The sequence below is a fragment of the Xyrauchen texanus genome, chromosome 25 (assembly GCF_025860055.1).
Source record: "Xyrauchen texanus isolate HMW12.3.18 chromosome 25, RBS_HiC_50CHRs, whole genome shotgun sequence".
Taxonomy (NCBI): Eukaryota; Metazoa; Chordata; class Actinopteri; order Cypriniformes; family Catostomidae; genus Xyrauchen; species Xyrauchen texanus.
The window spans coordinates 41,819,221-41,833,416 of NC_068300.1; the positions used below are offsets into that span (position 1 = coordinate 41,819,221).

Below are 14,196 nucleotides of genomic sequence, written 5' to 3' on the forward strand. Positions count from 1 at the left end.
GAATCTTAATAGTTCTCAAAAGAATCCTTCGGATAAACGGATAACCCCACATTGATCGATTAGGAACTTTGTTAAAAATAAACTTTACTCACTCTTTCCTAAATCTGTTGATCTCTTGCTGTAGGGGCGGTCATGCATTAATGAATGCCCCACTAGTGATGTAGAGAAGTTGCGGAAGTAGAGAATGAGCCATGTTTGAAGCTTGGTGTCAATAAATGCTCTTTTTGGACTAGGGAGGATGTTTTGAGTTATTTTAAAGTACAATTAACACTTTTATGTCAAAAGATCAAGGAAAATTGTTTTCCTCATGACGTGATCCCTTTATTGTAGTCTGGTTCGTATATTCTTTTATCTTGTGTAAGTGAAAAGTTTAGTTTTTGAGGATGAGGGCATGTCCTGTACATGTTGGCAGCTGTCTGATTTGGCTAGTTTCTACCAAGTTACAAAATACAATAGATTTTTATTGGACACACAGCCTTTTATATCAACAAAGATATGGGAAGTATTTGTTAATAAGACTGTTTAAGTAACCCAGCTACTGTATATTTACTTATAGATGAAATGGCTATGAAATCCCACAACAGGCATCTGTGCTTCAGGGTTCTTCAGGGTAGCAGAATCGTAGTGGGATTTAGTTTTTAGGGAATAGTTTTTCTGAACTATTAACAAATCCATTTTTTTCTTTGTTTCAATTGCCCTGTTGATTTAATCATTGAAAACAGGTTGATGAATATACATTCAAAATTAAAACTATGATCGGACATCCAATATGCATCTTTACTGTTGAAATTATTGGTCCACATATAGTTAAAAACAACATTTGACCTATGCAGTATTAAAAGTTAATAACAGCCAAATTAGACTGAACAAGTTACTATCTGAATTAAAAATAAAGTTAAAGATTAGTAGCCTATTATTTTCATTTGCATATCCTTTCACAAACAGCAAGTACGACGTGCTGTGGTCATGGCAAGACGGGGTCCCATTTAATTTGTCCCGTTAGATCTTACACGGTGGTCTTGTTCATACAAAATCATTGTTAGATCATATTTGGTCTTGTTTGTCCAGATGTTGCACTTTGGAAATTAAAAACAGTCGTTTGCAATCAGAATTTGTGTGAAACATTGATATCAATGAACAGCAGCTGCTGGGTAATGGCTCTTACTAGAGCAGACGCGTTCACGAGGACAGTGATCTGTGAAATATCATATTTTCTGTCAAATCCTGAGAAGCCCAAATCTCTAATAATATTTAGGAAATGGGGTGTTTCAGTCACACCAACAGCACTTTTGGGGTATTTTCATTTCAATTTCAATGAAGCACTCATTGAAAGCTGTTCTTTTCTAGGGTGCCAAAAGAACCCAAAAGTGCTGTCACTGAGCGTTTCTATCTAAGGCATAAGGACATTAGTTGAGAAGCACTGATAAATGATGTTTTTCCTCTTGTCTTTCCAGGTTGTAAGGTTGAGTCCATCTTCCTGAACGTTGAAGCAGTGAATACTCACAGAGTAAGACCTACGGTGAGCAGTCAGACTTTCATTATACCACTAAACTTAAGAGCACTTTTACAATTCCCCAGTGACATCTGACAAGCTTTAGAAAAATTAAGCTAGAATTGACACATTTAAATGTTTAAGACAAAGCAGCATATGAGAGGTCATGTTTGAGTATCACCTGCTGTGATTTATATGATGTTTGTTCTTCAGTAGCCTTTAAACCCTTTCAAATGCTCTTTCACTGTCAGGTTCCTACCAAGAAACTTCCTAAAGAAAGTAAAAGACACACAGAATGTGTTCCTAGTGAGCTGCCTCACTGTCCACTGTCAACATAAACATTCTAAAGCTCCATCTTAAATGTCATGAAACCTTCAGTGACTCATTTGAAATGCTCGGCATAAGCATGACCTCTGTTAAAGGTCCTTCACGAGCACCACACAAATAACGCTCAAGTAGATCGCACAAGACTCAATAAAGCCTAGTGTACACTTCATGACTCAAGCTCCGCTCCTTTGATGTTTTGAGTCGGCGACTGGTCTGCAACGATCTCACGACAAACAGTCTTGTTGTGTGCGCACTCCTGAGACAGGCCGAGACTAGTCCCAGATGCCAAAGCAGTTTGATAACTAGACGTCTTGTCATGTGTGTGCACTGTCCTGGCGAGCGAAAGACCAACAATCAGCAACAGCCAGTTAAATGTAGAGAGAGAGAGAGCGCAAGAGGAGGGAGAGGAGTTAAGATGCAGAAGACACAAAATAATTAGAAAAGAAAAATTAAACTTTACACACATTTCCCAGCCTGCTGTGTTTTATTATTTTCAGCTGTTTTTATTATTTGTTTCCTTTGCAAATTAGCTCAAATACATGTTAAAATGGGTGCGAGCTGTTCTTTCATGTTTGTTGACATGTTATCAAGAATAAACTGTGCAAATTTGTGAATGAATTTCGTTGCATTTTGGGCAATCCTTTTGAAACGGTATGACTCTAACGTTTGACTTTAGTCAACTTTAATGGCCGTTTTTTTGCCAGTTACGTGCGTATTTAAAGGGAAATAAATAAATAAAAGCATTCCGATCATATGCTTTTTTTAAATTTATGCATGAACTTGCACAATATTGACACAGAAATTAGCAGCATGCCCATTTGAAGCTCAATTACAGGTACTGCACTAAACTCACAATTCTGCTCTAATCATCTTGTTTGCAAATAATTTTTGCAAACAAATGCACCGGTTTTTAGCGCTTTCTGAAATTTCACTTTTTTATCATTTAGTAAAAGAAAGACATAAGACTCCTCAATCCAAACACAAGTGGTCAAAAGAGACGGCCAGGTGTAACTGTGATGTGTCTTGCTTGTACCCTTGTGATCTGATCACCCAGAAGCATCTTAATCAGAATCAGCTTTATTGCCAGGTATGCTTACACATACAAGGAATTTGTCTTTGTGACAGGAGCTTCCAGTGCACAACAAGACCACAATAATAATAATAATAATAAAAAAAGAATAGAATAGAATAAAAATAATTTTTTAGAGAAAATAAAGTATACATGGAATAAAATATATATATATATATATATATATATATATATATATATATGTATGTATGTATGTAGTGCAAATACAAATCTGTTTTATACAGTGCAAGGGAATGTAATGGCAGAAGTGGATGTGTTGGATAAATATAAAAATAGAAAGACTAAACTGTGTATTGCACATAATTATTGCTCAATGGGGCAGTTTTATCTGTTCATGAGATGGATAGCCTGAGGGAAAAAACTGTTCCTGTGCCTGACGGTTCTGGTGCTCAGTACTCTGAAGCGTCGGCCTGTTCAAAAAGGTAGTGGGCAGGGTGGGTGGTGTCCAGAGTGATTTTTCCAGCATTTTTCCTCTCTCTGGAAGTGTACCCCCTTGAAGGGAGGGCAGCGGGAAACCAATAATCCTCTCAGCAGTCTGAATTGTCCTTTTTGAAGTGCTTCTGATATCCGATTTCTTAGCTGCACCAAACCAGACAGTTATTGAAGTGCAGAGGACAGACTCAATGACTGCTGAGTAGAACTGTTTCAGCAGCACCTGTGGCAGGTTGAACTTCCTCAACTGGCGATGGAAGTACATCCTCTGCTGGGCCTTTTTCACAATGTGGGTCTCCCACTTCAGGTCCTGTGAGATGGTAGTGCCCAGGAAGCTGAATGACTCCACTGCTGCCACAGTGATGTTTAGAATGGTGAGGAGGGTCAGTGTTTGGGTGTTCCTCCTGAAGTCCACAATCATCTCCACCGTTTTGAGCATATTCAGCTCCAGGTTGTTTTGAATACACCAGTGAGCCAGCCGTTCAAACTCCCTTCTGTATACAGACTCATCGCAATCTTGGTTGAGACCGATGACAGTAGTGTTTTCTGCGAACTTCAGGAGCTTGACAGAGGAGTCCTTGGCGGTGCAGTCATTTGTATACAGAGAGAAGAGTAGTGGGGGGAGAGCACCTGTGCTGATTTTACAGGTGCTGGAAGTGAATTTTCCCTGTCTCACTAGTTGCTGCCTGTCCGTCAGAATGCTGGTAATCCATTGACAGATAGATGTGGGAACAGAGAGTTGGTGTAATTTAGTCTGGAGAATAGCTGGGATGATGGTGTAAAAAAGCCAAACTAAAGTCCACAAAATGTATTCTTGCATATGTCCCTGGCCTGTCCAGATGTTGCAGAATATGATGCAAGGGTGACTGGTCTGTAGTCATTAAGGCCTGTGATTTTGGGTTTCTTTGGGACAGGTATGATGATTGAGCATTTGAAGCAGCATGGGACTTCACACTACTCCAGTGATCTATTGAATATCAGTGTAAAAGATGGGAGCCAGCTGGCTAGCACAGGATTTAAGACAAGCAGGTGACTGTCTGGGCCCTGTGCTTTCCTTGTATTTTGTTTTCTGAAGACACGGCACACCTCTTCTTCACAGATCGTAACTGCAGATTGAGTAGCAGGAGGGGGGAGGAGGGGGGTTGCCGGAGGTGTTGGTGTTTGTGTAAAGTAATGTCAGAGCAGGTGTGGGGTGTGAGATTGCGTCTTTCAAATCTACAGTAGAACACATTCAAGTCGTCAGCCAGTTGTTCATTCCCTATAGTGCTGGGGGCAATATTTTCTTTTAGCCACTCTGATTTCCTTATTCAGTGTGTTCCTGGCCTGATTGTACAAGACTTTATCCCCACCTCGGTAAGCATCCTCTTTGGCATGACGAAGCTGCCTGAGTTCTGCTGCAAACCATGGTTTGTTATTGTTGTATGTTAAATACTTTCTGTCCTAGTAAGAATGCACATATCCTCACAGAAACTGATATATGATGTAACAGTATATGTGAGCTCATCCAGATTGGTGTCTGCAGCCTAAAAAATACTCCAATTAATGCAGTCAAAAAAGGCTATTAGTTCCATCTCTGCTTCATTAGTCTCTCTATATACAGTCTTTACTACAGGTTTAGCAGATTTTAGTTTATGCCTGTAGGTTGGAAGAAGATTAACCAGACAATGATCAGAGAGTCCCAAAGCTGCTCTAGGAACAGAGCGATATGCCTACTTTATTGTTGGGTAGCAATGATCCAGTGTATTCCTGTCTCTGGTGGGGCATGTAATGTTCTATTCATATTTGGGCAGTTCACGGGTGAGGTTTGCTTTGTTGCTGTTGTTGCAGCGCGGTGCTCATGCACGCATGTAAACACTCACCAAAATAAACAAATAAAACTCCTGTGGTGAGTAGAAAGGCTTACAGTTAATAAAGAGCGCTTCCAGATTAGGACAGCACATCTTCTTTAACGTTGTTACATCTGTACACCAACTTTCATTGATGTAAAAGCATGTTCCACTGCCTCTTGTTTCCCCCGTTTAGTCCGCTCCGCTATCCGCTCTGAACAGCTGAAAGCCCGGCAGATGTAATGCGCTGTCCGGAATGGCTTCACTCAGCCAGGTTTCTGTGAAGCACAAGGCAGCAGAGTTTGAAAAGTCCTTGTTTGTACGGATAATGTAAGGAGATGTAGTTCCTCTGTTTTGTTAGGAAGAGATCGGAGGTTCGCTAGATGAATACTTGGCAGAGCTGTTGGAAAAAACACTCTGACTGAGCTTGCCTAGTTCGCCAGCTCCTCTCCCTCGCCTGCGTCTCTTGAACAGCACAGCTGCGCCTCCAACGAAAATGTCCAGCAAAGTGTCCGAATTGTCTGGTGTGTGCTGCTGAATATTCGGCAGTTCATCCCTGGTAAAACTGATTGGAAAAAATATTACTAAACACAGGACAAACAAACAAAAACTACAAAAGAATTGGAGAGCTCCACACCGAGGCTGCCATTCGTGGCACCATCTCAAGTCAAACCAGTGTACACATGGTCACAGTTGGGGACGAATGGTCATATAGTTGATATGCTACAGTCCTGTAGTGTTTTCACCAGCCCGATGGAAAACAGGTCTGTGAGTTGAGGGGCGCAGACTACAAGTCATGTTATGTACACAGTTATATCTGAAGCATATTTTTGCTACCTAAAATTTGAGACTTCACCTAGGAGTACACCTGTGAAAATCTATTCATAATGGCAGCTCACTAGGTTTTGAGACCGCCAATTACATATTTAGCTTTAATATGTTGCAGTTTGCCATCATATATACATTTTATATTCAGTATAGACAATAGTGCATACTGTATATAAAACAAATTCAGCATTTCTGTTCACTTCAACATTCTTAAAATGTAGGTTATAATTCAATAGTAAATGGGTATAAAACACAAATGAAGCTCTAGATGGGTGAGATCTGTGGTTGTGTAAGTAGCGTTAGATTAAATCCCTCACCACCCCACAGAATGAGGATGCTCATTGCAGTCACAGCGTGCTGTACTAGCTCTGCTCGCGTCCGGCCAGTCCTGCACCCACCAGAGCACCCTGTTTTCAGGACCTGGGCTTGACTGAACTCAGTCTGCAGGTATCGGACCGATAGATCATTACGCTCAATGAGTACTAACTGAAGGATCCTCTAATTCCTAATGTCTGATTCATGCTGTAAAGTGCTAATGTGCTCACAAAATTTGCATTTACACATACAACACTTTTTTTGGTCAGAAGCCACATGTGTACTGCTGCAGAAATCAAATCGGCATCAAATCAGAAATCAAAAATTCTTTGTTTAGCCAATCAGAAGTCTTTGAGGTGTTTTCTGCCTGGCAGTCAATTTGCACATTCTCAGGGCGGCCAATTTATGGGAAGCAGGAAGCTAAGAACATTCTAGTTAAAGTGGACCATTAAAGATTAGCACTAAATTCGGCTTCAGTTTGCCGTACGATAACGCTATTTTGCCACAGTTGCTTTTGGCAACTTTAACAACACTAAAAGAATTTGCCTTGGTGAACATTGGCATGGGTTGATCCACTGAACATTGGGACAATTATGACTCAATCATCTGCGACACAATGCACTTCACATAAATGAAGAATTAAATATACAAAGGAGAGTATTTTTCATCTTCTAAAAAACTTGAAAGACTTCAGAAGACATTTCTGGTAACAGAACACAGTAACAGTGAGCAACAATGCCTCCTGGTTTTTACTGTGCTTTCTGGGAATTTTTATGGAGTGATCATTTCAGTGCACTGGAACGATTTTGAACAAATAGGATAGCCCTAGAAATAGACGAATAACTGGTCAGTGACCTGACTAGTGTAATAGGGATCTGGGGAGATGCACCCTAAATCTGGCAGAAGTTCCAGAATAGGTAACATCATGTTAAGCATCTTTAAGGAGTCAGAACATTGTAAGAAAACATCCGTATTGATGCTTTGTGTGAACAAAACTGGAACATTAACAGTTCAAACATTTTCAAGCTTAGGTCCCTCTGTCATAAGATGTCTGCCGTCAAAGAGGTTCAGCAAAACTAAACCAACCAGCTCAGAGGTAAATAACAACATAGCAAACTTTTATTTGAAGTCAAAAAGTATTTGAAAATCTGAAAAAAAGGCAAAGGTTCAAGACTGTGTACTTAATGTCTTTAATGAGGGAATGGACTACAATTCCATTAAGCATTGCAAATGTCATAATCGAATTAAAAACATCTGGATATGTGTACAACTATTTATAGAAAGTATAAAAAGTATAGAAACAATATATTTTCATTTTATTGCAAAATATTTAGATATATACAGTACAAATATCATAGGTAGTGTAGCTCTTTACCAGATATTCTGCTATTAAACACTCCATCCTTACTCCATACTGTTTGCTTGTAGGCCTATGTGACGTGCGAGTCAAAAAATCAATTTTGAAAATTTCATGAAACAATTGTCAGCTATTTTTTTTTTTTAACTTTCCAGTTAAAAGGTTATTTCTGACAAATTACATTAGAGAGGAAACACAACATTGATTGTGTGAATAACAGAAAATGCAATCTGAACATTTTACAGCCGTTTAACAGTTTTCATGAGTGAAAAAGAAGTGAAGAATAAATCACAAGAGAAAATACACCCACTGAGCAATTTATTAGCAACACCTGTACTTATTCATGCGATTATCTAATCAGCCAATCGTGTGGCAGCAGTGCATAAAATCATGTATATACGGGTCAGAAGAGTCAGTTAATTTTCACATCAACCATCAGAATAGAGAAAAAAATGTGATTCAGTGATTTGGACTGTGGCATGATTGTTGGTGTCAGACGGGCTGATTTGAGTATTTCTGGGATTTTCACACACAACATTCTCTAGAATTTACTCAGTTTATAATTAGCCAAGGATTCTTGCACAACTAACAGTTCTATGGATTAAATCTGATTGGTTACATTTCTTTAAACAAACTACATGCCTAGGATGGAAACAGGGCAGATCAACCCTTATGATTCTGATAACGTGTGTGAATGTACCACAAGGCCTTATGCTATGTTTAGACACTTTAACACCTTAAGAGATTCATATCAACGTAACATCTAACATGAAAAATTGCTTAAGAGTAGTATGCTTTTCCACATTTTTTCAAGCAATTACACTCCTAACTACATAATATGGCCAAAATAATCTGGACACCCCACTAATCAAAAATTTTGGTTGCTCCATTAATTCCAGTGAAGACAGTTCGAAATGCTACTCTTTACAGTGGCATTCTTTGGAATTGTGTGTTTCCAACTTTTTGGCAACAGTTTGTGGAAGCCCTAGTCCAGCATGACAATGCCCCTGTACAAAGCGAGGTCCATGAATACATGGTTTACTGTGTCTAGTGTGGAAAAACTTGACTGGCCTGCAAAAAGCACAGACCTGAATCCCATTGAACATCTTCTGAATGCCAACCATGAGCCCACCATCAGTGCCTGCAGCCATGTTACTAAATACGGTGTATTGGGAAGCTTTCATTTAACAGTGGAAGCTGTTGCAGCAGAGGGGGAATTGGTGCCAGTGGTTTTGAAATTAAATGTCAAGCACATGTGGTGTCCAAAAACATTTGGCCACATTGTGTATTCTGAGCAAAAGTCCCTGACATCCTTGTTAAATTGAAGGTGAATAGTTAAGTGCTGTGCAGTGAGATACACAGTGTCTTGTGAGCAGATTTGCATGCCATACACTGGCGGCCAAAAGTTTGGAAAAATGTACAGATTTTGCTCTTATGAAAATAAATTGGTACTTTTATTCACCAAAGTGGAAATATTATCACATTATATAGTCAGGGCATTAATAACGTGAAAAATTACTATTACAATTTGAAAACAATGTTCTGAACTTCTTAAACTACTTCAAAGAATTCTCATAAAAAAATTCTCTATGTGCAGCAATGACAGCTTTGCAGATCCTTGACATTCTAGCTGCCAGTTTGTCCAGATACTCCGGTGACATTTCACCCCACACTTCCTGTAGCACTTGCCATAGATGTGTTTTGTCTACAGTCTAGCTGATCCCACAAAAGCTCAATGGGGTTAAGATCCGTAACACTCTTTTCCAGTTATCTGTTGTCCAATGTCTGTTTCTTTGCCCACTCTAAAAGTGGCTTTTTCTTTGCAATTCTTCCCATAAGGCTTGCACCAGAGTCTTCTCTTTACTCTTGTACATGAAACTTGTGTTGAGCGGGTAGAATTCAATGAAGCTGTCAGCTGAGGACATGCGAGCTGTCTATTTCTCAAACTATAGACTCTGATGTACTTATCCTCTTGTTTAGTTGTACATCTGGCCTTCCACGTTTCTTTCTGTCCTTGTTAGAGACCGTTCTTTGTACTGTAGTGTACACCTTTGGTTGAAATCTTCAGTTCTTTGTCTTTGAAGACTGTAGTGTACACCTTTTTTAAATCTCAATTTTAAGCATTGTATAGCCTTCATTGCTCAAAACAATGATTGACTGATGAGTTTCTAGAGAAAGACGTTTCTTTTTTTGTGCCATTTTTGAACTAATATTGACCTTAAGACATGCCAGTCTATAGCATACTGTGGCAACTCAAAAACAAAGACAATGTTCTTCATTTAATGAATCAAATAGCTTTCAGTTCTGTCTGATATAATGGCAAGTGATTTTCTAGCACCAATTAGCAATTTAGCATGATTACTCAAGGATAAGGTGTTGGAGTGTTGGCTACTGGAGTGATGACTGCTCAAAAATGTTGTTTTTCACATTATTAATGTCCTGACTATACTTTGTGATCAGCTGAATGCCAATTTGGTGAATTAAAGTACCATTTTCCTTCTGAAACCACAAAATCTGTACATTATTCCATACTTTTGGCCACCAGTGTTGCTGTTACTATATTGCATATTTTAGCACAACTGGAATGCTGTGTTGACCAATCAGCATCCACAGAACAATTTATAATGAACTGAAAAGCCAACAATAATACCAACAGCACTAAAAAACTTTTACATGTTCACCTGTGAGCAAGCAGGATATTTTGAAGGACGTTTAAAGAGGTCATGACACTCTTTTATAATTGTATTATCTTTCCTGAGGTACACTTATAATGTTAGTGTAGTCATATATAATAATTTTCCACCCTGTCTCTGGCTCTCTATCTGAAACGCTCTGTTTTAAGCTTGTCTGGCCTTTTAAGACTTCAATGTAAATGCCCACTTTTGTGATTGCTAACATCATGTAGCCCTTCCACATTTGAAACGCAATCTAAAGAAAATGAATAAACTCCGTAAGACCACATCATTTCTAAAACTACATTTCAGGAATAGCATATTAACCACATCCAACACATTTCATCTGAATATGTTAAACTGTTTGATAGTTTATGGTGCTGCTTGAGTGAACAGTCATGACATATTAATTAGTTTACTTACGAATTTGCAGTCCAATAGTGTTAGTAACTGTCCATCATTCAATAACAGTTCCTGTGTCTGGTTCACTAGCAATCATGCTCCTAACATAAATAGAAATCATAAAATCCTCACGAGATGTTCAGAATACACAAACGTAAACAGTCTGTGGTGGTGGTGGTGTTGGGCTGCTTCAATAGGCCGAAGCAGAGATGCAGATCTTCACATCTCGCATCTTCATGTTTGTTTACATGCAGAATGGCACTGCATATGCAGATGTATTTGGTCCTTGAAACGTCACAAGTTCCACGAATTCAGAACGAGCCGTTTTTGCAACTTGGTTTAAATAAATGCTCTTTTTTATTAAGGAGGAAAATGACAGTATGTTTTTAATAATACGATGACCTCGTATATGTCAAAAGATCAAGTAAAATTGTATTCCTCATGTCATGACCCCTTTAAGTAAATAGGGTTTATATTTTTTGATCAGTTTTTTAATTCTGCATGAACACTATTAAACCACAATAATTGTACATCCTGTGGACTTACAAATGCATGACTTTACAATCTCGTAATGATATCATCCTCTCTCTTTGAGCTTCTTCCTCTCATTATGTTTCAAATATGTGTTTGTGTGATACTGATGTCGTGTTATTGTGATGTTTCAGAATGTGGATGTGGACAGAGACCCAGAAGATGCTTTACTGACTGTACCAGAACACAACTAGATGACAAGTGCAATTCTCCATATTTTTATTTGTAGGGTAATCTGACCTTCTTGCATGTCTTTTTTTTTTTATTATTATTGCATTGATAATAATGGCAATAATTGTGGGTTAGTAAGAAATTACAAAAGTTTGTTAAATACTTTCATGAAAATGCATTAAGCCAACTCACATGAAGTCAGTATTATGACATTTTATCAGTTATTTTACATTTTTATAATGTTAATTATATGGTAAAAAGTGCCACTGCAGTTCCTCCTTTAATGAGACTTTTGTTGATGACTGCTGGTCCAGATCACCAGATTATGTTAACTTTACAGCACACAGTGTTCATTCGTGAGAAGTAACATGTGAAAATGGAGATAAATGTGGAGAAATGAATCATACATCATACACATGTAGCTGCTCAAAATCAGGAAAATCTTTGAACTCATTTATATGCAGGTTAGTACTAGTTAAGCAATATTCTTCACAGAACAATTTAAAATTGGTAATTTTCAGTATTTAGAGCAGTGAGTGAATACAGTATTAGTGATGATACTGTATGAAAATGTGATTGTTTACGTCATTAGATACTTTTGAGTTTTACTGTAGGGTAATACTCTTAAAACAAATGTTTTTGCCTCTGGATAGCTTTAGTGGTTGTGCACGTCTATACTCTGTATTGTGCCATCTCACATTATGCTGATCAGAAAATGTTTGTTGATACTGAGTGTCTGGAAGTAGTAATATGAAATATTCGATGAAAATAAGATGGCTGTTATTTAATGTAATGTCATGTACCTTGTGCCTGTTTTAATGTATTGCATGCAGTTGCCTTGTGCTATCATTATGAAAATATGATCACTCATGGGCAGTTGGTATGAAAAACTTTTTTTCTGGTTCTTCCAGAGCAGAATATAGTAATTGAGAGTACTGTCTCAGCTGCCCATGACCTCAAGTGTACTGAAGTGTTTGTATAGTGCCATCACCTGATTATCACATGGCTTCAGTGCCAGAGGATTGTCGAGCTGTAGTGTCACAATGTAGCAATAAGACAAGAGTGTAAAAACAGCTGTTCAGGTTGTAGTCATGAAACCCAGGTGAAGATTGGCATTTTTGAGCCATGGGTTCATTCTGGTGTCTCTAATATACAGTGGGTACGGAAAGTATTCAGACCCCCTTACATTTTTCACTCTTTGTTATATTGCAGCCATTTGCTAAAATCATTTAAGTTCATTTTTTTCCTCATTATTGTACACACAGCACCCCATATTGACAGAACAACACAGAATTGTTGACATTTTTGCACATTTATTAAAAAAGAAAAACTGAAATATCACATGGTCCTAAGTATTCAGACCCTTTACTGTGACACTCATATATTTAACTCAGGTGCTGTCCATTTCTTCTGATCATCCTTGAGATGGTGCTACACCTTCAATTGAGTCCAGCTGTGTTTGATTATACTGATTGGACTTGATTAGGAAAGCCACACACCTGTTTATATAAGACCTTACAGCTCACAGTGCATGTCAGAGCAAATGAGAATCATGAGGTCAAAGGAACTGCCTGAAGAGCTCAGAGACAGAATTGTGGCAAGGCACAGATCTGGCCAAGGTTACCGGTACAAAAAAATTTCTGCTGCCCTTAAGGTTCATAAGAGCACAGTGGCCTCCATAATCCTTAAATGGAAGACGTTTGGGACGACCAGAACCCTTCCTAGAGGTGGCCGTCCGGCCAAACTGAGCTATCGGGGGAGAAGAGCCTTGGTGAGAGAGGTAAAGAAGAACCCAAAGATCACTGTGGCTGAGCTCCAGAGATGCAGTCGGGAGATGGGAGGAAGTTGTAGTAAGTCAACCATCACTGCAGCCATCCACCAGTCGGGGCTTTATGGCAGTGGCCCGACGGAAGCCTCTCCTCAGTGCAAGACACATGAAAGCCTGCATGGAGTTTGCTAAAAAACACCTGAAGGACTCCAAGATGGTGATAAATAAGATTCTCTGGTCTGATGAGACCAAGATAGAACTTTTTGGCCTTAATTCTAAGCGGTATGTGTGGAGAAAACCAGGCACTGCTCATCACCTGTCCAATACAGTCTCAACAGTGAAGCATGGTGGTGGCAGCATCACGCTGTGGGGGTGTTTTTCAGCTGCAGGGACAGGACGACTGGTTGCAATCGAGGGAAAGATGAATGCGGCCAAGTACAGGGATATCCTGGACGAAAACCTTCTCCAGAGTGCTCTGGACCTCAGACTGGGCGAAGGTTCACCTTCCAACAAGACAATGACCCTAAGCACACCGCTAAAATAACGAAGGAGTGGCTTCACAACAACTCCGTGACTGTTCTTGAATGGCCCAGCCAGAGCCCTGACTTAAACCCAATTGAGCATCTCTGGAGAGACCTGAAAATGGCTGTCCACCAATGTTTACCATCCAACCTGACAGAACTGGAGAGGATCTGCAAGGAGGAATGGCAGAGGATACCCAAATCCAGATGTGAAAAACTTGTTGCATCTTTCCCAAAAAGACTCATGGCTGTATTAGATCAAAAGGGTGCTTCTACTAAATACTGAACAAAGGGTCTGAATACTTAGGACCATGTGATATTTCAGTTTTTCTTTTTAATAAATGTGCAAAAATGTCAACAATTCTGTGTTTTTCTGTCAATATGGGGTGCTGTGTGTACAATAATGAGGAAAAAAAATGAACTTAAATGATTTTAGCAAATGGCTGCAATATAACAAAGAGTGA

The 14,196-nt window shown here is 39.0% G+C and overlaps 1 protein-coding gene across 3 annotated transcripts in view; it reads left to right on the forward strand.

The window, feature by feature from the left end:
* The window catches only part of LOC127618993 (6-phosphofructo-2-kinase/fructose-2,6-bisphosphatase-like), a 41,094-nt gene extending 27,032 nt beyond the window's left edge, over positions 1-14,062 (forward strand). For 2 of the 3 annotated variants that reach the window (XM_052091708.1, XM_052091707.1), the window contains exons 13-14: positions 1,455-1,519; positions 11,407-14,062. In XM_052091708.1, coding sequence (XP_051947668.1) covers positions 1,455-1,519; positions 11,407-11,466 — 125 coding nt within the window. In that variant the 3' untranslated portion in view covers positions 11,467-14,062. Of the gene's footprint in view, positions 1-1,454; positions 1,520-6,322; positions 6,443-11,406 lie in introns of all 3 variants that reach the window. The other variant, XR_007967514.1, reaches the window with a different exon arrangement.
* Positions 14,063-14,196: the final 134 nt, after the last annotated feature.